The 27,068-nt window shown below is 46.1% G+C and overlaps 1 protein-coding gene across 1 annotated transcript in view; it reads right to left on the reverse strand.

Moving 5' to 3' along the window:
* The window catches only part of GRIK4 (glutamate ionotropic receptor kainate type subunit 4), a 143,045-nt gene that overhangs the window by 76,376 nt on the left and 39,601 nt on the right, over positions 1–27,068 (reverse strand). Inside the window, exon 2 of the mRNA XM_009286740.2 lies at positions 6,754–6,918. Within this exon, the coding sequence (XP_009285015.1) occupies positions 6,754–6,918 (165 nt within the window). The remainder of the gene's footprint in view (positions 1–6,753; positions 6,919–27,068) is intronic.

Here is a 27,068-nt window from a genome sequence, read left to right on the forward strand (position 1 = left end):
TCGTATGAATTTCTTCCCTCATCCTCTGCAGAGCTCAATGGTAATAATAAGGATCGTGTATTACTGTTTTTCATTTGTTTTTTTCCTGGCAGTAGATAATCTTCTGGCTCCGTGCCACCAAGGTTAGCAGAACAATAAAAAGATCCTGACAAAATGAAAAGTTAAATCTCTTCCCTCAAGCTTCCTGGGTTAAACTGCAACCTTTTGTCCTTTTAATTCACAGCACAAATTTAGCCAAATGGCACTCCAAGGACTACCCCAGCTGGTGTCACCTCCCCGCTGCCATCCCAATCAGCCACGTCGCTCAGAAACGCTCCTCCAGAGCAGCTTGCGCAGGCAATGCCTTGCGAACAGAAGGCAAGAGCCCCTCGTGCCTGAATCCCCGGACTCCGAAAGGCTCGTCTGAACATGTGCTGGCCACGGCTCGTTCTGAAATACCAGACTTGCCTCAGCATCGCCACGCACTCGGCTCCTTTCTCCCCGGACAAAGCCACATTTGCTCAAGTGGCGTCAAGTGACTGCTTTCTGAAGAAAGAGGACACCATGGGGGAGAAAGGAGGCACCACAACTACCTACCAGTTCTGGCAATTGCAAGCTCACAACATTTTCATATGTAAAAACTAAACCACCGTATCACAAAGCTAAGATTTTAAAGATAGTGCCCCTTCAGTATCAAATGGCTGGTCTGTTTCAGAGCACCATCCTCACTGCAGGTCCCTGGCTTACATCTCAGACAAGCTTTTGTGATGGTTGTAAAGTTATCTAGATTCAGCGGCCAGAAAAAAGGAGCTAGAAAATTTCAAACCAGAACATATTTTTTGTAGCGAAGGGAATTCATCATCAAAACTGATGTACTACATATCAGAGCAGGTTTTCTTACCGACTTCAAGTCTTTAAATCAAGACTGGATGTGAAATGAGAACGTATATCGCGCTTGGGATTTTTTTTAGAACAGCGAGCTATGAGGTTGAGTGTAGTGTTCAGCAAGTGAATGCCTACATTGTCTGCAGAAGATAAGATCAGCTAATCAAGGGGGTCATCTCTGGCCTTAGACTTCATAACTCTCCGTAGCCTCATGACTGGAATTTGAGGCCAAAAGCTGAGGACTTAGTTTGTCACTTTGGGGAACTGGTTTTAGTTCTCTCCAAGTGCTACTTGAAGGAAAAACTCCATATACTACTAGGTCCCTATACATACTGATTGCTCTGACTTCTTACAGAAAGTGCCAATGATATGCAAACATCTTCTTTTGGGTTTTCCTTCCTTCCATGCTCTCTCACCCTCCACCATCTCAATCTGCTACAGAATGAGTGATATTTTTCTGTGGCATCTTCAAAGGAATCCAGTACTTGCTTCTCCTCTGTGCTTAAAGATTCACAGGCACTTACACCTCTTCAAAAGATCCTTTTAAATAAGAGCACCAGCAATTTGAAACCCCGCTGCATGCTATCTCAGCAGCACTCATCAGTCCCTCTCAGCTGCAGCAGACCCTTCGGGTGCCCTGCAGTTCAGCATCTAGGAGGAAGGAGCTGCTCCAAGTCCTTTTTATCCACAGGTCATTAGGGCACAAGTCCTGGGGGGGATTTTGTTGTGCATGCAGGTGAAAGTTTGGTGAGCACTTTTCTTCTCATCTCTGAGAAGAGATGGCATCGAGAACAAAAAGTGTGTTAAGTAGTCATGGCAACAGAGTTGCAACAACTGTCAGAAGAAAAAGACCTGGCTTATCACTCCAAGGGTGAAACATCCAGTAAAATGAAGGAAAATGAATGGCAACAAAGTGGAGGTGCCTCAGGCAAAGGTTTCAACCGTGTTTGGAAAGCTTCTCTTGTAATCCAAACACATTTCATACTTCAGAACATTACCTGGTGCTCTTAGTCTCCACAGGGGGAAAAGGCTCAACCTTGCTACCATCATGGCCGCTGCGGATTCAGACAACCACTTGCAGGGATGTAGAAATGTCGGCCCTGTACCAAAAATTCATCCCCAATAACCGCACACACTATAACCACAGATACTGGTGTAGCCCCTGCCACTCAAGACTCTTCATACTTCACATGGGTGCCATGTAAGCTATATGCTGTGCAGGACACATTTTTGGTTGCTGCAGACCCGGACACCTCTGCCCAAGATCATGTCCAATTTTGATTTTTTTTAGAATTCAGTACCTCAAGAAATACTGGACATTGAAGTGACATCACGTTAAAAACCTCTTTATCATAAGATGGGACATGGGTACTACTGATCATCCTTGACCTGAAGGCCTGAGATGTCCCAAACTTCCTATTCCATTTTTACAGACTGCCTGCACTCAGCTGTTCTAAGTTAACATCCTTGAGGACAGTGGGACAGAAAAACAAGAAACAGGCTTAGCAAAGAGATTTCTTAACAACACTCTTAAAATACATAGATCTTTGAAAACGAAACATCCCGGGGAACACCCTTCTCTGCTGAGACCTGCACTGCTTTAGGCAGGACAGGATCCCTCCTCCCATCACTCGGGGGCAACTCCTCAGAGGTGTGAGCTGCTGACGGTTGCTGCCTTTCTACTCGTATGTGGACGTCTCTGCCTCTGCTGCTTGTGCAGCTCAGATGTCCCGTTACGGTACCTCCGTCTATGCAGTTATGGCTTTGCCCAGAAGCTGGGAGTGGGGTCAGAGGCTCCTGTCCCCCTCCCCGGCACAGGCCACAGCCTGGAGCTGGGAGGTGACCCTCATGCAAGCTCAGGTGTGCATTCAATGTGCAATGCAAAACGGTGACCCTCCTTTCATACTAGCAGGTCTGCCCTGCCACATAAGCAAGAAAGGGCTGCGTTCAATGGTTTCCACAAGTATATTTACGAATTAAGTTCAGGTCTGGACACTCAGGAAACAGCAAGATATGTTTTAAAGGAAGATGGAAATACGTGCTTATTTTTGAACATGAAAAAGCACAACAACAAATGAGTAGCTCTTGCATTATATATGTGTGTACATCCACTTAGCCACGGTCAGATAGTGCCTTTCACCTCCTGGGATCTCAGGGCACTTAGCAAGCATTTCCATGAACCCTCCCTGTTCAAAGCATGGCTGAAAGCGCTCCGGTGAGAGCATCCACCCACAGTGCAGAACACAGCATCTCTTTCACTGCATACAGATACCTGATACAAGGTTTTCAAACAGCATGCAAAGAAGATTCCTGCCTATAATTGAAAATAAATGAGCAGGGAAGGTATGCAATTACCTCAACATTTACAGGATCACAAAACATATCAGAGGATCTTGAATGACAGGGACTGGTCAGGACGGGATTCTCATACAAAAACCACCAAGTGCATAAACAGACGGCGTTACAGAGAGTGCATCCTGCACCATGGCTCCAAGACTGCTCCCTGCAGCATCCTTTATGCTTCTTAACAAGAACCCGCAACCAGAGCAGGCTTACATGTGAAATCCAACAGGATCACAAAAATAGGGGGACAGTTAATAGCACACACGAGCCACTGTCACTGAAAGGACGTATCAGGCACTTTGAAATATTGGTGCGAATAAATAAAAATTAAAAATCCTCCAGTTGCTCGCTCACTCTGACTGCTGACCTGCCCTGAGATGTTTGGATTAACAACAGAAAGATGCTTAAAAGACTGATGAGACGATAGGGGACAGGGTGACAAGTAGAAAATTTGTCCATCCCCGGACATCAAAAGGAATAAGGTGTTTTAGATAAAGACATGATTAAACTAGTCATTTTTGTTCTCCATAAAAGGAGTTGAAACATCAAACACAAAGAGAGAACAGGCTTTACTTATAACGGCAAAAAAAGCTCTATCCATAACCTTTCACTGCAAGCTCATTTCAAAACACAGGACTTTACAGATGTTGCATACAGGAACAGGCAATGTTTGTTTTCATTCATATATAAAGCGGAAATGGCAAACCATGCATGAATGGGATTAAGACTGACTCATATTTTACCTGCTATAGCAATTGTGATTTTGTGGCCCCCTAACAGTAAGATGCCTGAGTCAGTCAGGAGGAAAAAAAGAAAGAAAAACAGCTCAACACTGAAATAAAAACTAACTCTCAAAAGGTCTTTCTTCTCTTGATGCACTAATTGTACACGGAATATCACTGATGGGGTGTAATCACAGCATTCCTAGATCAGTCGGCTAAGCATGCTAGCTGTGATATTTAAGGGTGATTCAAAGGGCATGAAATTTGAGAACAGTATTAAACAGATGTATAACAGCTTTGCAGTCATAGGTTAAAACATCTAAACTGCTTTTATTAATATTACGTGTGATAACAAATATCAGTGCCATATTAAAGCTGAGAAGTCAGATATTTGAAAGCCTTGAAATTTAAGTTAAAGGATCTGATTCTCCTCTGCTACCAGTATAAATCAAGAATAACTTCAGCGACATTAATAGCGGAGCCATGCAGAATCCAGCTTTTTCCTTTTGTAAGAAATGCTTCAAGACATTTTTCCCTCTGAAGAAAAGGCAAATAACATATTGCAAAATTATGCGAATACTCACTTCACCAAAATCAAATCAGTTTGCTCTGATTTCTACTTTTTATATTCTATAAGTCAAAGTAAAGAAAACAAAGAAAATCACCCAGAGGTGAAAATTCCAAATGAAAGATTGCCTCTTCCTCACTTATCCCATTTCCATGTTCTCCCCAAACACCACGTTTGCTGAAATCAACAATTTCTCGCATGATACTTCATTCTCAGCAAATTAGTATTCTTCTGCTTGAAAAACGTTCCAACAGAAAAATTTCTGAGCAGTGTTACAGGGGTGCGAGTGAGAAAGAAATCCCGCTCACGATCTTTACCGCAGCTCTGGGGTCACTTGGCACTCGAGCTTGTTTCTTCAGCAAAGCTAAATAACAGGAACACTGCTACATGCAGAAGATTTATGAGAGAGTAAGAAGAATGGAACTAAAAATGCTACTGGTTCTTCCAAAGACACAGAAGGCTAAGGCAAGCAAGCAATTTTCTCATTTCCTAGGAGGCTCGCTGGGAGATTTGGGATCCTTACGGGGGCAAACTGGACATGTACTTGGAAACACAGGCAGCCCCCATCCCTTCTGCACAACCCGGCCAGTGAGATGGGATCTGCCCTACTGCTGTGCCAAATGAGGGCAAAGCGGGATGCGCACAATCCTGAACAGATGGGAAAGACAAAAGTTAAAAGAAAAAGTTAAAAGAGATGAGGGATCTAAAAAGGTGGAGAACTGCTGTTTTAAACAGTCCCTGTGATGCTGCATGTGATTATCTTAATCTAGACTGCCTCATGGGTGACAGGCTCTATAAATAGACATACAGGTACTTGCTGAAATGCACTTTATTAACTGAACGCTTCTATAAATAATGCAAACGCTAATTCAGGAAATGAAGGAGCGATCTGCTGATCTCGCAGGCCTATTCAGCCCGTTCTGCCAGTTACCCAGAGACCTGCTCCTGCGCAGCACCGGGTACGCGGCTCCACGGGGCCTCCCAGGCGCAGGGATGCTCAGTGCTGCGCAGAACAAACACCAAAGCTGTGTGAAAAGCCAGCCCACTCTAGACCACAACACACTACCACACCTTTCTGGGATACCCTGCAGACTACACAGGCTTAGAACAGAGAACCATTATTTAAAATTATTTCTCCAGCTTTTTCAAGCCAGCTTGTAATAAAAAAAAAAATCATAGTCCTCCCCGGAACTCTAAAAATCGTCTCAAAAATTATTCTAAAGGGAAGCTATTCTATTCCAAGGGATTTTCCCTCTTACAGGAAGAAGCTATTATAGATCTTTTTGGTTTCTTTCACTTGGACTCCTGAGAGGTCTGTGGGACACTAACCATCAATTCCTTTTTTATTCATCAGCATGTGTCTGATATGTTGGGCATCTAGAGGAACACCTATAGTATAGACCTGATTGCGTTAAGGGACTTTAAAGCAACGTGGAAAGCATACTGCTCTTTCAAAATTAGCTCTTTTTAATCCACATGATTTTAAACATCACTTGAAAACTTCACTTTGTGTAAACAAATCCACTGGCAATCTAAAGCACTGGAAGAGCTATCATGTTTGCTGACACATGGCGTTCCGTGGGGTTTTAAAAATAACTTAATTGCACTGAACTTGCCCAGAGTCTCTTATTTGCACACCATTAAGTACTTTACAAAGGAGCATCACCGCCTGTATGATTACATCTGTTTATTGACACACACATTAAAGAAAATAATTTGTCCCAAGCCGCTGAGCTGAATGGTGGCAAAGCTTATAGGGGACCCAGATCCTCTCAGTCCACGCCAGGGCTCACCTCACAACACCACGCTAAACCCTCAAATGAAAACTGGCCTTGACACTTGTCCTCCAAGCCTAACCTCCCCTTACGTGCCACTGTGCCCCCGTGGTGAATGCAGGGCCAGCCCTTGCAAACGCTTGGCTGGTGCTGAACACAGCGCAGTGTGCTGCTAAAGGTCCCACACACCTCCCGAGGGATGCTGCGCCCACATCCAGACCGTACCAAACCCCTGCACCAAACCTGACTGCGCTCGGGCAGCCAGGGCAGGCCTGGGGGCTTTGCAGAGATACACTTTCATGCTAGCACGTGTTGATCTTTCAAGTGCTGATAGAGGAGCCGAGAGGTGCTTTTTACCCTGCATACCCACCTTGACTATCACACAATTATCCTCGGCAGCAAGCACAGTGTGCCAGACACCTCCTGTGAACCAGTGGAGAGAAGAACTGGGGAAGGACCAGCTACATGGAGGGGTACTTACTAGTTTCTGCCGTCTCATACTCGCTGTCTCGCAGCAGCTCAAAAATGTCCACCTCCACTTTGGCTTTTCCCACCCGCTCGGGCGCGCGGTTGATGCGGTTCTTGGCCAGGGTGATCGAGAGCCTCTCCCCTCTGCTGCACTCCATGGGGTCATCCAGGATGGCAGCTGCAGGAGCAAAGGCGTTGGCAGCAGTTAGGCTTGACAGGGACTCAGCCCAGCTCCGTGCACCTCCCCGTCCCCAGCACCTCTTTGGGATCTCCGCTGCCACACAAGCAGCCAGCGCGTTGGCACTTCTGCTCCTGCCACCGCTATTGTTAGCGCATCCTCCCTCCCACGCACGGCCTTTCCCGCCGCTTCGCCCACTTCCCAGGTCTTGCCAGACACGTAGGTGGCAAAATCTCTGCAGCAGCAGCTGCGTTACCTGCCGGCTCGCTGTAGCACGACATGGCTGCCTACGCTGCTGGGGTCCTGGCGGTGCTCAGCACCCACTGCAGCACGGGCGTCCACCCGCTCGCCCTGGGTGCCCCTAAAGAGGGACATCCAGCTGTGCAGCCCCAAGCAGCCCGGTTCTGGGCGCTGCCTCACATCCCAACAGAGGAAGAACGTCCCCAGATAGCCTCGGTTCGTTCGTTTGAGAAAGCGTTGGTACGGTGCTGATAGCTGGAATATTTCAGGAAGCACGTGGGCAGCCGTGGGTGGGAAGGGACAAATATTTTTCAAACAGAAAGCACTTGACTCTTGAACTCAGCTCCTGGGCCTGCCCACTCAAATCTGTGTAAGGCAGAGGAAGATAGTGTGGGGTATTATTTTTATTTTCTTGACGGAAGGCAAAAAGAAATTGGAGTTGAGCATTAATCACAGCGTTTCATTATGAGCTAGCACAACTTCTGCACCCCAGTGGGTTTATCCTTGCTAATAGGAGGTCTCCTCCCAGAATGCAGCTATTCAGTCGTACCTGGCAAAGAGCAGCGCTGGTTTTTGTTGTGTGTATTAGAAAGGCACCAATGCTTATCTTCCCTTCCCAAAAATCTCTCCAAAGGGAGCGATGCCATTCAGAACTGCTCAGGTGTAGATGGAGTCGCAGCTCAGCACCGAATCACGCCCCACACTGCATAGGTTAGCAAAGCAGGGATTAGTGGGGCTCTGCTGGTTTGTGTGTCAGGGAAACATGGAACTAACTACAGCAGCTAGGTGCCTTGTTGAAGCTTTGAAACGTGTCATTGTGCTGCAGCAGGCTTGGTTTTGGTTTTTTTTTTTTTAGACAAAAGAAAATATTTGTAGGCATTTTTGTCCATGGCATTGATGCCTTCTAATAACATTTTCCAATTAATTAAAACTTAAATTCATATATATAATATATACATAATTATGCGTAGAAAAAATATGAATTATCTTTTTTTTAGAGGGAAATTCAGAGTGAAACACGTAAATCAGCTGGCAGCTGAAGTAAAGCACATCAACTGTAAATGGGAGGTATCCTGCCTCCCTAGGAGCAAGGGCTGGGAGCAGAGTCCAAGGATACACACGTTTTGAAGACATAGCTAACTGGGACCACTGTTAAAGAAGCACAGTGATGATGTGCTGTAGGTGAGACTGAGATCACATTCCTCAGATGGCTGGTTTGTGCCTTGGAGGTCCTCATCTCTCCCCCAGTGCATAAGCACCCATCACCCTTCACTGCCACCAACACACAGAGCCTCTGACACAGCCCAGCCCAATGAAGAAACCTGTCTCGGGTTCAGGCTCCTTCTACTTTGGCTTTCCTGCCGCTGAGACTTGCTTTGAACCCACCCAAATCTCAAAGCACAGCCCAATTTCAGCAACCACCTTGCATCACATTTCAGGGCTCTTTTCTCAGCCTTGCTGTGCTCGTCCCAGTGGGATCTCTTCTCTCATGACAAAACTGCAGAGCATCTCTGCTTCCCAGTCCTGCCCTAACCCCAGCTGTGGAAGGTAACTAGATACCAAATCCACTGGTGAAGCAAAGGTGGTCCACACTAACCTGATTTACTTTGTATCATGATGACATCCCACTCAAGAATTCCTTCTCTTCCTATTCTTTCCCAGTTTTATGGGAGCTAAACTGAACGAAGTACTGATAAAACAACACACAGCAATACTTCTTGTATGATATGCACAGATGTCTTGGCGAACATTCCCAGTCCTTCAGGCGACACCATCTCCTCTGCTCCGCTAACACGCAAGCACCATCATTATCTGCAAAGCTAGGGCAGTTAATCTTAATCTCATTATGCAAGAAAAAAGTTTGTGCTTTCCTCTAAGGCCAGGAGCATGGATCACAGGTTTTTTAATACATCGATACGCCTGGTGACTGCTCTTAATTACAAAGAAGCTGGGAGACTAAAGTGCCCCAACAAGCAGCTTGCTCAGCTCCCCACTTCTCTAGGAAAGCAGCAGCAGACAGAGAAGAAAGTCCTGAACGGGACCCCACTTTCTCATACACAAAACTGTTTGATGTGTGTAAACATTTCACTGCGGCCCTGTTTCCAGGAAAGGGTAAAGCAATGTACTGAATCTGATGAACATCACAAAATGCTTCTTACGTTCCAGGTGCTGACATAGCAAAATTAAAGATCAGTGGTGGGGGAGTGCATGTCAGCATTCTTAGATTCATTATTTTCCAATTTAAAGCTTCAAAATCATTAAAATGGGACAACATTTTCAAGTATATTCTTCAATAGTCAGTTTTCAAACAAAACTCATTTCCACTAATGTATAGTTAAATACATTTTAAAAATAAAAGAGTTGAAACCAAAGCATTTAAAATAATTTCTTCAGGCCACGTAGGCACAAATGTTTGCATAAAGATTTTTTGTCTCTATTCAGGATGGGATTTTCCACTCTCATTTTTGGAAATCTTGAAAATTTCCCTACAGCTGAGGGGGAAACAAAAACAAACCAAACCAAAAAACAAACCAACAACAAACCCTCTTCCCTACTCAGCTCTGACTGAATTTGAACTTTGCAGCCCACCTTGGGAGCAAATACACGAGGAAGGCGAAAGTGCCCACAGCAAGCGGCAAGTTTTGGAAAAGAAAGGAACACAGCTGGACATCCTGAATCCCAGGATGGAGGTGGCGGTGGCACTCCTAGGGCCCAGCCACTAATCAAACCACATTACCGCTTCCTATCTCCCTGCAGGGCGTGTGATAGAAAACCAGCAAAATTTGTTCACTTGCGTTTTGGGAGACTAGTTAGTTTTACCAAATATTAAACCAGCCCCCAGAACAGACTAGGTAATGAGGCTGAAATAATCTTTATTTATTAAAGCTAGCGGATGAAAAAGGTCATTTAATGTTTTAAAAAGGTTGGTTTTAAAACTTCATGTCTTGGGAGACAGTGTCGAAGCTCATCTAATAGCAGCATCATTAACTATGAACGAAAATCTTTATAGAAATTCCCTTTCATCTATTCCTGTCTATTAAATATGGGAAAATGCATCAAGTAAATCTTTAATCCTGAAAACTTACAGCAAAGTCTTTGAACTTTGCTGGCCTCAAAAATCACTTCTATCTTCCCCATCATAATACATGTCTCCAATCTAGACTGCCTTCTCTATGAATTATGAGAAAAATATTTCAGAGGGAGTCAGGAGCACCTGGGGCTGTGATGCCCAATTCAGGGCTGCTTAGGATCTCACAGGGACCAAGAGTCAAACAACTTCAAGTGAAGTCAGCAAGGACTGGCAGAGGCTGAGCTTTACTCAGGAAGAACTGGCTGGAAACATCTCTTCCCATGGGTTGTTCCAATCTTGATAGATAAACATCCTTTATATAGTAATAATTCTTTTTTTATTCAATATGCCCAGGTTTTCCTTACACTTAACACAAAACCCACAAACCAGAAGAGTTTATCGCTTTGGATATGCATTTAAAATAGTCGGGTTACAGCTGCTCAAGATTCAAGCAACAAGTGTCTTCAATTGTAAATTTCCATAAAACACAAATTTGAAATGTAACACTCAAAGTTAATGATTTAACAGCAAGAACTAGGAAAAAAGTTATTAATGGTAGCCAAAGAAATACAAGACGACATGATGGTGCCCTCTGAGAAAAGCAGATTTCAATAACTTTCCTACAGATCGTCCTCACCTCTGATTTTCCAGCCCTCAGAGGCGGGCAGACATGATGGGGGACGGGGAGGAAGGAGTCGGTCCTCTCTGATGAGACGTGTGTATGTATGCATGCACATGTGTGCGTGTGTGTTAGCACACACCTGGCCTAAGCCCTGCCCTACTGAGATATAGCCTACAGGATATCTGCGAGTGCCTTGTCCGGACAGGAGCTGGACAAGGGGCTTCCCAGAGACGCGGCTTCCTTAAACTCCATCAGCCCCGGCCCCACAGCACGTGCACACGCGGTTGCCCCCATGCAGAGGGAGAGCCGGAGGAGGTGGCATCTGGCTGCAGCATTTTCACTCCACTCAAGGAGAGCACAGCCACAGCAGTACGAAAGGCAGATGCTCAATCTCTTCTGCCTTTTCTCCTCTTACCCTGGAGAAACTTCTCCGGGAGGAAGAAGGACATTCATTTCTCACCCCGAACAATTCAGTCCTACTCCTTTCTGCCAAAACAGCGAATGGGGGGACAGGCAGTGCTGTCAGTTTGTGTGCTTTCAGCGGTGGAGACGGCTGTCTTCCTGGAGCCGGGCTGAGACACAGCAACTCATCCTATTAAGTGCACCAGCCACTTCACAGGCAGCACTGAAATTTAATCCTTTCCACCCTCAGTTGCGTTTCAACCAGTGCTAAAAAAGCAGAAAGCCTCCGTTCTCCCATTCCCCCAAGCCACGTGGCTCCCCAGAGTGCTACCCGCCACCAGTCAGATTCACAACATATGCACTCTGACAAGCCTAATACGACTGCAAGTTTTACTACATATCACTACTTAATTCATGATCCAACTAAGATCTAAGGAAGGAGCAATTTTTATCACAGTAATAGGGAACAGATGTTACCGGGAGGTTTATACACTGCTACAACAAACGGTGTTCAGCTGACCTTTCCCTCTTAACATTATTAAGTATTGCTACATTTTCTCAGATGCTTTTCATACCATCGAGATGTAAAGCCGTACTCAGAAACACAATTGCCATCTCAAGTCATCTCTTGAAGATGTAGATTTAGCAAAGCACTGGCTTAGTAAACATGGTATTTCACTGTTCATAACCTGTCCCTCCAAGTTAAAAAGATATAAAGCCATCCACAATATTTCTCAGGTGTGTCCTCTGACAGGTTATGATCACACCTACAACCTCTTCTGATTTATACTGTAAACACAGTCCTCAAATCTTGTATGTTCCCGTGATGAATGGACTCTCACATTAAGAGCTATAACCTCAGTTCAACCAGGTTTAGACACCTAGAAGATCCAATACCTACCACGGGAGCTGATCAGTCCTTAGTCTCAAAACCACGAACGCTTCAGATCAAAGGCATACCAGAAAAACACACCGTTCTTCAAACACCAACGTCCTGCTTGGGAACACCAGCCTCAGGAGATGCCCTGGGACGTGGGGGAATCACCCCAGACCTCCACATCTCCCCTTCCTGCTGCTTCCCAACCACCTGTGCTACCCTTATCATCAGACACCCACCTGCAGCTGCTCCCGACTTCATTAACCCCAAACCGGCTCAAACCCCACAAAGTTCATTTGAGGGGGCAGTTGATAAAAAATGGTTGCAGGATTGCCTTCTTTTGCACATTTCCCCTCTGCTGAATATGGTATCAACCCTTCAAGCTGTCGATACGGTAAAGGATAAGGAATTTGCAGACTTCCTCATTACAGGGCTGTCAAGTATAGCTTCAGTGGAGAAACAGGTGGGATTGTGTTTCCATTATAATCCCTGAAGTGCTGCTTAAAAATAAAATAAAAAGTCGTCAATACACTATTACTCTGAGAGGAAAGAGGGTCTCATCAAGGAAAAAGAAAATCTAAAAACATAAACTCTTCTTCACAAAGAGACTTGGTAATGTTTGTCTGATCAGTGTAGCAGAGGGCTATTTATTGCTCTTGGCCAACATTCGAAATCTGCATTTAAATGGAGCTTCCCTCTCATTTCTGCTATCAAGAGAGAATGAATTCAGGAGAGAGAGAAGGGGACGTGTGATAAAAACAGCTGAGGGCTTTAGTTTCTACTGCTTGAAACGCAACCTCTCTTTTCTCTTATTTAATAATTGCTTTGTGTATATAAAATCAGAATAACATTCTCTGAGACCAGGAGTTTCCAGGAAGATAGAGAATGCCGTCGCACTTCTCTGTCCTCCCTGAGCCTGCAAAGGTGACGACCTGCCAATCACGCTGGACCTGTCACAGTGCTGGGATGCAACGCCTCAGTAGGGGCAGTTCATCTTTGTGCCCGAGCAAACATTGTTCCCCTGGTCCAGGCAGGTAAAAGCACTGCCGGACTCCTCCTCCCTCCTCCGCACACGCCTACGTGAAACAGAGATGGCTGTTCGTATCCAAAATGGGGCGGGAGGGGGGAACACACTTCAGCTGCCATTCTGAAAGCAGGCATCTGCAAGACAGGTCTCATCTCGCCCCTCACTCCTTTGCTTCACGTGCGGGGAGGAAAACACACTAATGAGACAAGGTCCTGCTCTTCCGCTAAAGATCACCTGCTTTTCTGAATACAAATCTCGCTACGAGGCAGCCAGCAAACACCCTCAGCATGCACCAGAAGCAAAAGAGCACAAAGGGATAAGAAAGGGGTCTGAAATGGAAATGCCCTGTCCAGAGCTGGCTAATGCATTCTGAAGTCATCCTCTCGTACAAAAGCAGGGCAGCAGACTGAGGTCCTTTAAAGCCAACAGGGAAACTCCTCCAGGTTTCCACAGCCGCAGACTTGAGGCAGGCTGCAGCTATGGATAAAGACCCGATCTGTGAATTCAAATACTGCGTTTGCAACAAGATAAGTCCTACTTAATCCCCTGAAAAGCGTGTCAAGAGACTTCCCAAAAACGAGGAGAGAAAAGCAGGGAGAAGGAGGAATGACTGTTTTAACCTTCCTGAGGTGTAAGGTCAGGGCTGAGGCAGGGAATAAATGATTATGTCTCTGAAAGAAAGGGTGGAAGAATGAACAAAAAAGGCTCTCCATCTCGCGTGGGCAGCGTTTTGCAGACAGAAAAGGGAAGGAGGTGAAGGTCTAATGCTAAAAATGGAATGACGGGAAGGCATGGTGGGACTCCTTTCACTCAAGGCATCCCAATAGCTGTGGACACCGTCTGGGGGTGTTGCTACCAAAGGCGCATGGAAATAAATGGGCACCAGGAGGGAAGAGCCTCTGGGGGTGTCAGAAATCTTCCAGCAAGAAAGCAGGCAATTCCAGCCACCAAGAGCCTGTTTCTGCACGTGTGTACATGGTGTGGTTGGATGCCTTTTTGTTTCCCTGAAGCTTTGCTCACAGCAGGAGGTATTCGTAACAGTGCTCTCTAGTGCAGATTTTCTGCATCTCTGAAAAGCCTATCTGTCAAACTGGACTGCAGTTGGCCACAAAATTTGAGCTACTGGATGGACACTTACCCACATCCACACAAGGTCAGTCTAAGTGCCTAAATCTTATTTTCTTAGGAAACCAGCCTAAAAACACTGACCAAAGTTGGGAACGTAGTTTTCCTGTCTGTCTTTTGTTTCAATAATGTCAAGCTGAATTTCAAGAGGAAGTTTTTCTGCCCATTTTCATGGTCTCAGGTGACCAGCAGCAGCTGTGGTTTTTAGGAGGAGAGCACTGGGAAGCCCTGGTGGGGCCAGTAAACTTGGCAAGACCAGGAAACAAGCAAGAACTTAATTAAGTCAGTGGAGAGTATAAACACGAGAAAAATAACCACACAAACCCCAAGTGCCACTTCCAGGCAAACAAAAAGAATGGGGAAGGAAGAAACAACGTGTAAAATTCTAAGCTAAAAAAAAAAAATCCAAAAAACAAATGGGGAAAGTCTGCTAGGATTTATAGTTATAATCATAGATTTGAGGGATGACAATGAACAATGCAGCGGTGGGACTCTGCGTTGGAGAGCAGGCAGCAGCCACCGGTGTGGGAAAGAGCCTGCCACAGGATGGAGAGGCAGGAAAGGAAACGGCTGCAGAGCCCCAGACGATGCAGGACGCATCCCCAGAGGTGGCTGTATTTCAGTGGCAGCCAAGGCTATTCCAGCATACACACAACTCTCCGCAACACTTTGGGATTTACGGATTGACGGTGATGTAAGGAGAGCAACATTTCCAAAACCGACACTTTTCCTTTTGCAGAGGGAGCCATTTCTTGAACCTCCAGCATGCTTCAGGATTAAAGGAATTTGGGGCCCCTCTAAAGCCAGTGGATTTCCATTTATGTAAGTGGGACCTTTAGTGACCGTTTTCCTCTTAACCCTTCCTGGACTCTTAGCATTTACAGTGCATTTGCTCTTCTTTCAGCAACTCCCTATTTCAAAGATGCTAGGGCTTTGGCACCGCTTGCTGATTCTTCCCAGGCTGGCAAACACCAGTGCGTTGCAGAGGATGCACAGCTTAGACCAAATGATGGAGTACATTAGTGCCAGGCCCCAGTTCCAGGTTTCCCCAGCCAGCTGATTAATTGCATACACAGAGATAGCAAATAGCCTTGGACGTATCCCTAGTGTCAATGTGAGAAGGGGGAAAAAATTGCTGTAGCGACGGGATCTAGGGTTTTGCTTTCACCAATATGGAGAGCTTACAGATACTTTGCACCAGCTCTATTCTTGTTACAAATCATTAGCCATTGCTACTATTACAAATTGCTAAAAGATTAATCCAAGGACAAGGACCTACCACGCTGGATGTAGATACCAGATATGACAATTCCTTTAGAGATATGAGACAGACAAATGATAGGTGGAATGACTTTCATTCTCTTATGATGGATGAAGAACAGAGGCACAAAGAGATAAAGCAACTCCTCAAGGTTTTGCAAGACCACATGGCAAATAAATGGAGTTAATATGCCAAGAGACTTCAGAAGCCCTTGTTTAGCACCTTAGCCTTTTTACTTACTACCACTGAAACTTGACACTTCTGTTTCAATCTACAGGCATCCAAGTGCATCACAAAAGCCAAGTGAGCACTATTAACAGAGTTTTTGGGAGATGGGAACCTCCGGAAGCAGCAGCATATTAGAAGAAACAGGTATGAAGATAAATGAAGACCAGGGTCAATGCTACACAGCTGAGCACAGCACGGATGGGAGATTCAAACTACATTTGGAGCCTTTGTAGTCAGTGGAGAGGGTCAGGACCTACAGAGGGCAATTCAGAGCACCTAAGTCAGGTAATAGTTTGTCCCTAACAAGCTAGCCTTTAGAGTCACGGCTCTCTATGCACCTGCTCCATAGGAAACCTCACTGCCTACCTCTCACCACCTCCCTACCCCCACACTGCCCAGATGCTGGTGCACAGATGTGCAAGGGAAGAGACTGCGGCCCAAGAGTAGGAGGTGATCACAGAGTATAAGATGAACAAGAGTGGGAAACGGTGACGTTGGAAACCTCACCCCTATCGCATAAGATCCAGATATGTTAAACTACATGAAAGAGTTTGATTCAGTTATAAAACAATGACACGCAAGCCCTTCACTGACGTGCCTCAGGATTGTTATCATCTCTTTGCTTTACTGTTAGAACAAACAACTTTTCCTGCTGAGTCACACTGAAATGAGATGCTAAGGAGCTGCCACACCAGATGTGGACGCCCTTCAGATCCAATATCCATCAATCTACACAGCCTCTATTTACTTATTTTTTTTGCCACTCAGCCTTCAGCAATTTAATAGGTTACTTTAATGCCTTCCTGCCTTTCCTCTTTAGTGTGCTCTGCTCACTGCATTTTTTTCCCCTGAGGACTTCCGGATGGGAAAACAAAACAGGAATTCTATTTTCCCTGGACTCTGACATGGTTTTCCCTCCCTTTCCATCCATCTTAGCAGCAAACTGCTAATTCAGCTAATCCCAGTTTGTATACTTGTATGCTAAGAAAATGATGATACATTACTGGAATAGAATTGCTTTTTCTTTCTTTGCTTGTGTACAGAGTGGCTCCTGTTCAACCCCAGATCAGCACCTGTGCCCACCTGCCTTGCACTGAATCCACACTGCAGCTGAACGCGTGACCGCAGAACTTCAGTGCCCAAGCCAAGTGGTCACTTCTGAGACTTAGAGCTGGACCAGCTCAGCCACACCACCAAGATTTCCAGAGGCCCATCTTCTGCTTTGAGCTCTGAGCCTTCTGGCACCTCCCACAAAATCCACTGTCTCCAACCTGTGAGAATTCAACCTGTGAACTTCTCAAATATTCGACCTCACGATACCTCCATGAAGCAAAGAAACACTACCATGCCCACTGTGAAGAGGTCAAGAAACATGCGGGTACTCAGGAAAGTTGAAATGAATTAAGATCTGAAGGTAATGTGCACCAGTTACAGTAGATTAAACTCTCATGTGGATGCTCTCGTTTGGGGAAAAAAAAAAAAGCAGCCCCACTTTGTTGTTAGATTACTTTTTGGGAGAAGGGATCTACAGAGACCTAAGTGACTGAAGTGATGCACAGTAACATCCCCACTCGAGGCAATTTGTCTTAGCATCTTCTGGAGATCATCCCTATGTGGGGTGGCAAATGTTGCCTGGAGAATCCTTGGCATGACGGAAAATAACCACAAAATCCTTAAAAGTTATGCAAACTTTTCCCAAAGAATCTCTGAGGTTTCTAGTACAATGCTCTTCAATGTAGGTAAAGAACAACTTTTAGGCAAACAGCTTTTGCTTTCAGCTTGGGAGGTCATTACAGATTCCCCTACATCTGTGCAACGTGGAAAAGTTTTAAACACGCTACACAGAAACAGGAAAGGGTGAGTGAAGAGGAACGAAATAAAGCAAAAGGCAAGGATAAAGGAAAAGCTCAGCTGCATAGACTAAATTAAATCAGACACAAAAATTGTTAGTGAACAAGGTGAAAGAAACCCAGAGGAAAAGCTACTCCAGACTCCCAGATGCTAGGCGTGGCGGAGGAAGCAGCACGCTAATGCAGGAGTGGCTGGTGGGATCGGAGAGGAATCGGTACCAACACTGAGTCATGAATGAGACTCACCAGAACCAGCCACACTTGTCTTGTAAAGCAGAGGATGAGTGGTGTGAATTACACCCCTTGTAGTTTGTTATGATGCTTCTTAGAGAGGATACTGAATTAGTTACATTAATGCAGCAAGGAACTGGATCAGGTTCACAGTGATAAGCTTAATTAAACAACAGAGTTATCCATAGGCTGTGCTTTATGTTATAAATAAGCAACATTTTTGCTGATTAATTAAAGTCATGGTTCAGATCATTAAATCCTCCTACTTTCAACCACCTTAATGAGGATACTTGCAAGAGCTGAATCCAGCCACAGCCATTTCAACACTTGTGAGCCCGAGCACACACCAGAGGGGAGGGCAGGAGGACAGGGGATCTTGCCAAGGCACCCTCCCACTGTGAGAAGGCTGGGACCAGCTTGCATTTCAGTGGGTGGTCCAGGCTTCTCTGCTGGGGGTTTGCTCTTGCTGCTGTCACATGAAGAGTTAGGGTTGCTAGCCGCAGGTGGCACCACATTCCCCCTAGTTCTCAAAGTCTATAAAAGGCATCTTAACACAACACTGAAAACACCTTCGAGACAGCGAGCTGTGTCAGCTGCCGTCACGGATCCAATTCTTTTTCATTATCCGAGCTAGCAGAACTTGCCTGCAGAAACAGGGCTGCTTTATCATTCTCCCCAGCCTCTTCCAACGTGAGAGATGTCCAGGGCCACCTCCGGAACAACAAACTGCTATCTCACCATCAAACACCCAGACCTCCCCCACCGTCACCCCCTCCTTGCCATCCCTCGTACTTCATGCATCACAGTCCGAGCCTCCATGCTCAAACTAACGCCATGCATGCAGAGTTAAAGAGGAAAAACCCTGACCCTTGTGAAAGGCTTCACTCCATGAGACTTGAGGTTTAAAGATAAAATTCCCATTCAAGCACTGCTCTGAACTGGGATGAATTGAGGCTCATGTCTGACACTTATTCTAACTGGAATATTACGGAAAACAGGACAGAATCTTTCGTCCCTCTTTTTCAACTTTCTACTCCTTCCTCCCAGAGCCTGAGAGGTTTTACACAGCTCTAGTGTTTCAGATAGTGGCCTAGTTGCTCTGAAGTGAAAAGCCAGCTTGGGAGGCTATGGTTTGCTCAAGCTCATCTGTCACATCTGCTCACAAACCCAATGGTTATTAAAAATTAGAGCTGGTCAAATTATTGTTACATTTTGACCACATGGAGAATATTATCATCATCCTTCCCTGCTACCCCCAACCCCTCCTCATGAATCATTCATGAATCTGTCCCGATTCCTGCAAAAGGGTTGGGCTCATGCTTTGTGCAAAACAGATTTTTCTGCCCGTGGAGCACAGCCACAGCCTGTTCACCTTCGCTATACCCAAACACAGAAACAGCCTCTTGGCTTGAGCTGACCTGCCAGGATAATCCGTGTGGTGCATGGCCCATTACCCTCTCATGTGACCATGCATGGACAGCCATACGGGTGGAGTGCGCGTGGCTACTCCTGCCAAAGGCCACTTGCAAATCCTGGGATGGGAACATATGTGATTTGGTTATAGGATGTGCACGCAGCTAACATCAGGAGAGACACAGTCACTGAGTACAGCCGTCATTATCCTCTTGGCTTGCACTATTAATTCACCCTGTACTTGCAACGACACTGCAGTCACCTTCCACCAGTGTGAACTACAGGTGGAGAACAGGAGCAGTTCTCTGAGGCGACAAGATCATGTCATCCGTTTGCTTGCTGCTCTTTATGGGATATGAATCAATGATGCTGCAACGGGACATTTGACATCAACTCTGGAGGGAGCCAAGATGAGGCACTAAGTCACTAATAAGCCCATCAAATGGTTCCAACGAATTCCACAAGGATGATTATCAGCTCCTTCATCTCTCCCAGTCTTTTCCCTTTTTCTTAACACAATCTTACCAGATTGGGAACTGACTAATAACAATAATAATAAAATAAACCTCCTTTACCACATCAGTTGCAGGATTGGGGCTATTTCCTCCATCTATTCACCATCACAGAAATTGCCTTTTAAACGGATAACAATGATTGTAAGGGTCCAGTTATTACCTTGAAACCTCACATTTTGATACATCCAATGTTGTTCTCTTATATAAATAACAGTTATTACTGTAAAGTGATTTTCCTCCTTCTGTACTTCCAAAGAGTTCCTGCAGGAGATGGCAAAGAAAATGGGTTCCATTAATACTACACTTAGGCCCTGTTGCTTTCATACTTTAACTCCCATCATTAATCTTCAAATGTGTCTTTAAACAAATGTCATTTATTCCACAACTCTCTGGCAGCTATTCTTCCCTGTCTTCTCCCCTCGCTTTCCCCCCCAATACCCTCTCCCGGGAAGCAGGATCTCTTCCTCCCTTGACTCATCGGTGGGTGTTGTACTCCTGACAGTCAGGGAAAAGCATTTCAGCTCTTGTTCAGCCAGTTTGCTGGTAATTACAAGAAAAATATGAGAGCCCACAATCAGGAAACACACATCAGAAGGAGCTGTGATGGGAGGATTTCTGTCCTCCCTGAAACCTTGCAGTAAGGATCACAGAATGACTTTGCTGAAGAGGTTATTCTAAACTAATCCTAGGGTGACAGTCACCTCAGCAGAGCTGGGTCCTTGTGCAGGCTCTTAGCACAGGGAAAATGTTGCCTCTAGCACACAGCATCCTCTTTTGAGCACATTACAAATGCAACTGCCAGATGCCACTTTTATCTGATCTGATGATGATAAACAAGGCTGTTCTTTTCATTACACAATCACGGGGCAACTGAGTCTGCAACTATCAACTGTTTGCACAGGACTCTTTGAAGCAGCCTATACCCCTGCCTGCAGCACTCCAGGCAAGCCCCCCTGCTGACGTTTCTCAGCAGTGAGGGGAGAAGTGCCGTCACCCCCACTTCATGGGGAGCAGAGCCAGAAAACAGATACAGCCCAATTCTTCAGTGGCATTTAGATGCCAATCCTACCCCTGAGGGGGTAAAATCCCACCTATTTCAAGGAGCTGGTCTCTGCAGGAGTTCTATCAAAGTGGGAGTTATGCACTTAAAAAGCCTCAAGGGTCTAAAGGACCTGCCTGGCATCTGGGACAGAGAATTGAACATGCACCTTCCAAATCCCAGAGCATACAGCCCTGCAGCAGCCCCGCCCTGGCCCCAGGCTGGCAGACATCCTCCGATGCCGCGGCACACCGGGCTGCACCACGCGGTACACCGTGCACTAGCCAGCATGGCTCTGCCGGCATCGCTGGGGTCCTGCTCATGCTGTCAGGAGCGCCAGGCCAGAATATCCATCCAGCAAGGGGAGGACGAGCTGACCTTCTAGCAAAGGCAAAAAAATGTTTTCCAGACTAATTAAGCTAATTAAGGCTAATTACGCATTAGCCATGAGGCACATGGGCACTGAACCACAGTTCCAGGAAACGGTGCTACTTTCTGCTTACAAGCTCTGTGCTTGAAGACACAGCACCCACAAAGCCATCCCCCTTTCCCCATCCCTGTTTGCCAGGAATAACCGGTAACTCAGTCCCTTGGGTGAGCGGTGCCCCCGTACCACGTGCAGGCACATTAGCTACAACATTCTCAACAGAGGAGGATCCCTCACCAAAAAACCCATTTCCGTAAATGGGTTAAGAGCAAGACCAAGCCATGAATGTGAACTGGAGACAAAGTAAACAACCTTCACAGGCTACCCACCTTAGAGTTGCTGATTTTCCCCTGCATCTACCGCTTCTGGCACCAGAAATAGCAAAGATTAATGTCTCAAGTTACCTCATGTAACTTTTGGACATCTGGACTTTTCCGTTTTCTCCTCCTCCCCCAAGAGTTATGACATTCCCTTGACCCTTTCTCAGTTACAGCCTCTTCTTCATTATCATCTGTCAAGTCCAATTATCATGTGCACTGACATCAGGGAAGATTATTTCTGAGGTCTCCTGTGAGAGCCAGTTGACAGAAGCCTCCACCCTTGAGAAGTACGAGTAAACTCCCCAGCAGATTGCCATCGCTCTTCACATGATCCTCCCCAGGGAGCCCCAGAGCACGCAACACGCATCTTGCAGCATTTGCCTTTGGTGGCAACGGAGGACGTTTTGCATGTTGGAGAATGTCTGCCTGTAACTGCTTTTTGATCTTAGAAGCCCAGGATCTCTGAAGTATATTGACTAGACACCTACCAGTCAATCAGCTTTTCAGCAATCTTGAGGGTTATTGGGTGTGGAAGAAGCAAGACGTCCCACAACGCCCAGGAGCTTCATTCTGGATTAAGCCCTATGCGGAGAGGTCAACATGACATCTGTGTGTCCCTGTAGCTCTTCAAATAGGGCTTAATGGGAATAAGCTGCGCAGAGGCCTGATGCAAAGCACTGGGTACGATAACTATTGCCCCATCTAAGCAGTCGCCCTGACTCTTGTTCCGATCAGCTGCTGGCTTTATAGCACTGCTTTACTCCCCACACACTCCCTGAGGGCAGCGGGTGCTGCGATGCCTCCTCGCAGACCTGGAGGGACTAACCCTAGCAGCACCAGCGAGCCTGGCCTCTGCTCACACCGGATGCCACCAAACCTCAAGAGCAAGACACTCCCCATCCTTTGGTTTTCCCCAGCTCCTGCTGTTCCAATGGCCAGAAGGAGGCCATCAGTTTCCCAGGCGAGAAGAAACTATACCCTCCTACGTTTTGCCAAAGTCCCACCCCTGCTTCTGCAGAACCATGATCATCTCCCCTTTCCCAATCAGCTGCCTACTGGGATAAAAAGATTTCAGGCCAATAATTTGGTTGTTTGGAGGTATCTCCTCTGAGCTGTTTTACTCCCTCCCAACTCAACATGCCTTTCACAAAAAAAGTTTGGCCGTGTTTGCCATGTTCCAGATTAAACAGTTAATGAGGAATCTGGATAGAGCAAAATCAACAGGAAATTAAGGCAATATGAGCCACTACATCTCTCCTATTTTAAACAAGAGAAAGCATAGGAAAAAATTCCAAAACATTTCCCTCGGGAAGAGTGGGGAAAAAACTACAGGGGAAGAGGTAAAGTGCTAAGGACACCGCTTATCCTGGGGAACACATACCACAGATGTTACACTACTACATATCCTTAACACAATGAAGCACGTTAATGATCAGGGATATTACCTGGTGCTAAGTAACAGCCTGAGGTCATCTGGGAATCGTTTCCAATACAACGGGTTCTGACTATGTCACTTCTGCAAGAGGTCACTTTTTGCTATTTCTTTAGGTGGATAACTTTGCCGCAAGGTTGTGTTTTTTCTTTTTTGTTGTTTTTGTTTGTTTACTGGAAAAAGGTCATATAAAGAAAAAAAAAAAAAAAGAGAGACAGGCTCAGATCATTTTTTGGCAGGAGAACCCCGACAATGTCTTCTAGGCCAAAATCGGTGATTTTCAAACCATGAAAAAAAATTAAAATTTCTCGTGAAAACAAGCCCGGTAAACAGTCCTTTCAAAGGCACAGACAGGGCTCTCAGTATATTGGAAGCCGCTAAACGCATGTTTTCTTCTGTGTTTCAGTATTTGTGCAGGACCTTGTATGTGGCTCGTGACCAGAGTTGTGAGATGCTACTAAAGTACAAAATAAAGGATATTAATCACTTGGCCATGACTTTGCTTCTCATATAACCAAAACCTAATACATCTTTGTGTGTATGTGTATAAATAAGCCATGGAAAGACAACTTTTGTTTAAAATCAACCGACAAGCAAACGAGACTCCAGCCCTACCAAGAGCAGCAAAGTTCAGTCCCTTTGCTTACGGGAGCTCAGAAGCAGCCACCCTGCCTCCCCTCACTCCAGAGCAGGACCTCACAAGTCCCGGACTCCAGGACCTCCAACAGACCTTCCTTTTGCAACTAACTCAAGCGCAGAGCATGCACACCCCAATTTCCTTGCCTCAAACAGATATTAAAATCCACCACATACCTAGACTGAAGAGGTTGGCGATACCCATGGCTCAACGCTGAGAACTTCAATTAAATCAATTAGCGTCCCCATACATGGCTAATATTGGAGACATAGAAGAGGTTTTATTATCCAAATAGAAAATCAGTTTGTGTGTCCAGATGGTCACTGGAGGCGCTGTAATTACCATACTATCACTGTAACTCTGCGTGTTTGGGCCCGTTTCAATGGCACCAGCCCTGTTTATCTGCTTGGAGGAGAGCCTGTGCCATCTGGGCAAGATGAGGTTCATTGTCTGCCTGGCATCCAAGGGATAAACACAGCTCCCCCACTCACTCAACTGCCATTTATTAATATTGACTCTGAAAAGGGACGAGAGTGACGTGAACAGACTTCTCACTGAAAAGCAGTTTAACAAACCTCTCTGCACAGAAGGATGCCCCGGGGAGGTGCTGGACCGGGCTGTGCTGCACACCAGCGACGGGCTCTGCACCACAGGGCCAGCTCCCCACACCTTGCCGCCCTCCTGGCTGCAAAGCGATGCCCCGGGACTCTCGGGAGATGACAGGGGCAAGGTATGGAGGGAATCCTGGCCAAAACCGTAGCCTCAAACCCTCCCGTTTTCTGCGCTTCATCATGAGCCTGCACGCACTGAGGAGCCAGGAGGGATTCATCTGCATGCCACCACCATCTCTGATCTGTTCTTCAGGCAAGTTCAGTAGTGTTAGAAAACTAATGGGTTTTTTTAAAGGCATGAGGTAGGAAACAGAGTGCTGAGCTCCTGGCTGTCTGTCCGTACTGCTCTTCCCTAGATGATGCAGCCCCTGAAAAGGGAGCGAGCAAACGGGAGCCTCTATGGCAACTAAATTAACTAGCTATGCTTCCTGTGCTACAAAGGTGCTTAAAAACGATGGAAGTCCAGCCCCAGCCATCACGTGAGCAGAACAGGCTCAGCCGTAACTTTTGAATGCACACCAGCTCCCTACCTCGGATTATAATGACAGGAAGGGAATGCTCACAGCCCGTTAACTCTCTAACTACTTTTAAAAACCTCCCATTAGTCTCCTCATGTCATCTCCCTGTCTGAAAAAGCAGGGGGATAATCCTTCTGTTCTCGCACACTTTATCTTGTCCAACCTGTGAAGAGCAGAGATATTCCCTCATTATCCATCTATGCATTAAACACGTGGTTACGCACAGGACAGTTACTGCAACACGGCTATTAAAACCAGAAGAAGTGACAACACAAAAATATTTGTCTATGTATGAATGAAAAATATTATGCAAGGAGCTTATTATTAGAAAGACAACGGGAAAAATCTTGCAAGACATGAAGCCCAATGTAGTTCTGCTGAGAGTGAAACAGGTTACAAAAGCGAGCCTGTGAAAATGGATGTATCATTCTCTCCTGACATGACACTGCCTCAATTAAGTTTTCTTATTGAGGTAACCCAGAGGCAGCACAGCGAGGTAACAGATGGGAAAGACTGCCTGTGAGGGTAAGTGCAGGGTTTTCCTGTCTGGAGTTACATAAAGCAATTTATTGTTCTTTTTTTTCTCTTGCATTCAGTGTTTCTGATGAGGTCAACAGGGAGGGAGCAGAGAAAGCCTGGATTCAGATTCAGATTTCACACATCAGAGGGTAAACAGTCAAATTGAAAAAGCTATGGGAGCAGTAACTGAGAAATTATATACGTGCTTTTTCTCACCTCCAGTTCTATTTCCTTATTTTCTTTAAAACTGTCACATTAATGTAATTTTCAAGAAAAAACATAAAGCTCGCCTACATTTCCCAGCGCTGTGCACCAATAAAGCAATCTTCCCAGCCACTGCCAGGGGTTTACCCACGCCCCATGAGATCGGGACATCTGCAGGCACCCACGGCTCTCCCTTGGGAGCAGGGCTTTCTGCAACGCCTCGGGGTGCCGCGGCAGGACGCAGTGCCCCGGGGTCCCACTGTGGGGCTGGCACAGCCGCGGGGTGGGGTCCCACTGTGGGTCGGGCACAGCCGCGTGATGGGGGCGCAGCTGGGCGATGAGCCCAGGGATGAGAGTTTTTAGAAGATGAGCAAAGGCAGGGTCTGAAGCATCAACCCGACTACCCCCAAGACAGCCTGCAGCCAGCAGGTATTTAGGGGTCCTTCCTTGCTTTTCCTTTCTCATGTAGCATCAGCTGCCTGAGGTGCTTTTTCAGTAGCTGGCCAGAAAGCTGCCAGTTTCCCACTCTTATATAGACCTCACAGAGCTTGCTCATCTCCATGTCGCCTTCAGGCTATTGCAGTGGGCTTTCTTTAGAGACAATCCTGAAATCACTCCAGAACTGCCTCCCATCCCCACTCTTTGTGTTTCACATTAAATTAATCAACAGCAATAGAAACTTGAATCCCTGCCTTTAAGTTTCTGAGCTCATTCACGCTTAGGATTTTCCTTTCCAAAAAAGCTTATTTAACCTGATGTTCTTAACTCCTCCCGCCCCAGGAGACAAAGCCAGAGATTTGCACAGCTCTAGCACAGATTTGCCAGGGCCCCAGCAGTCTGTCTGCAGGGGAAGCCAGCAAAACCCACCGCTCTCCCGTGGAGAGGCTGGAAGACTCATAGCGGGATTTCACCTCTTTCCTCTGTGCCCTGGTCCTTCTCTGGCAGCTGAAGCACATCGACTCAATATCAGGGGAACGGCAGGGATATCCCTCTATTAAGAGCCTGTCAGATTACATGGGCCTACAGTAGCATCAGCTGCCCCTCTGGAAGGCTTTTGAGGAGGTTTATTCCTTGCTGCAGTTAATCCATCGGCCACGCAGAGCCTTTGGCGGGGTGGTGGGAGCTTCCTCGCCAGTTTTCCTGGTGATAATCCTACATCCAGGGATGGACATGTGTCCAGCTGTTCCAGATGTTACGAAAACCGCGGCGGATGGAGCACAGCCTGAACGCAGCCAATATGCAAGCACCTTCAGAGGATTTCCCTGGCCTTATTTAGTTATCCTTTCTCCTCCTCTCTTATTTTTGTAGCTACTGCGAATCCTGTGCCCCCATCTCAGATCCCCCAGAGCTGAGAGCAGGATGCCTTCTTCCATTAGCAGGGACAGAAATAGTTTCCCCACCAAGCAGAAGCAATGCCAGCAATTTCATTTCCTGCGCATCTTTAATTTTAGTCTTGAATATATATTGCTTACTTAAAAGGGAAGAAAAAAGAGTCACATGCCCTACAAAGCTTCAGTGCAGCTTCAACTCTCCAGGACAGGTAAAAGTTTGCAAGAGACAGACCTGTGCTGGTGACCGAAAC

Source organism: Aptenodytes forsteri, unplaced genomic scaffold, assembly GCF_000699145.1.
Source record: "Aptenodytes forsteri isolate BGI_AS27 unplaced genomic scaffold, ASM69914v1 Scaffold760, whole genome shotgun sequence".
Taxonomy (NCBI): domain Eukaryota; kingdom Metazoa; phylum Chordata; class Aves; order Sphenisciformes; family Spheniscidae; genus Aptenodytes; species Aptenodytes forsteri.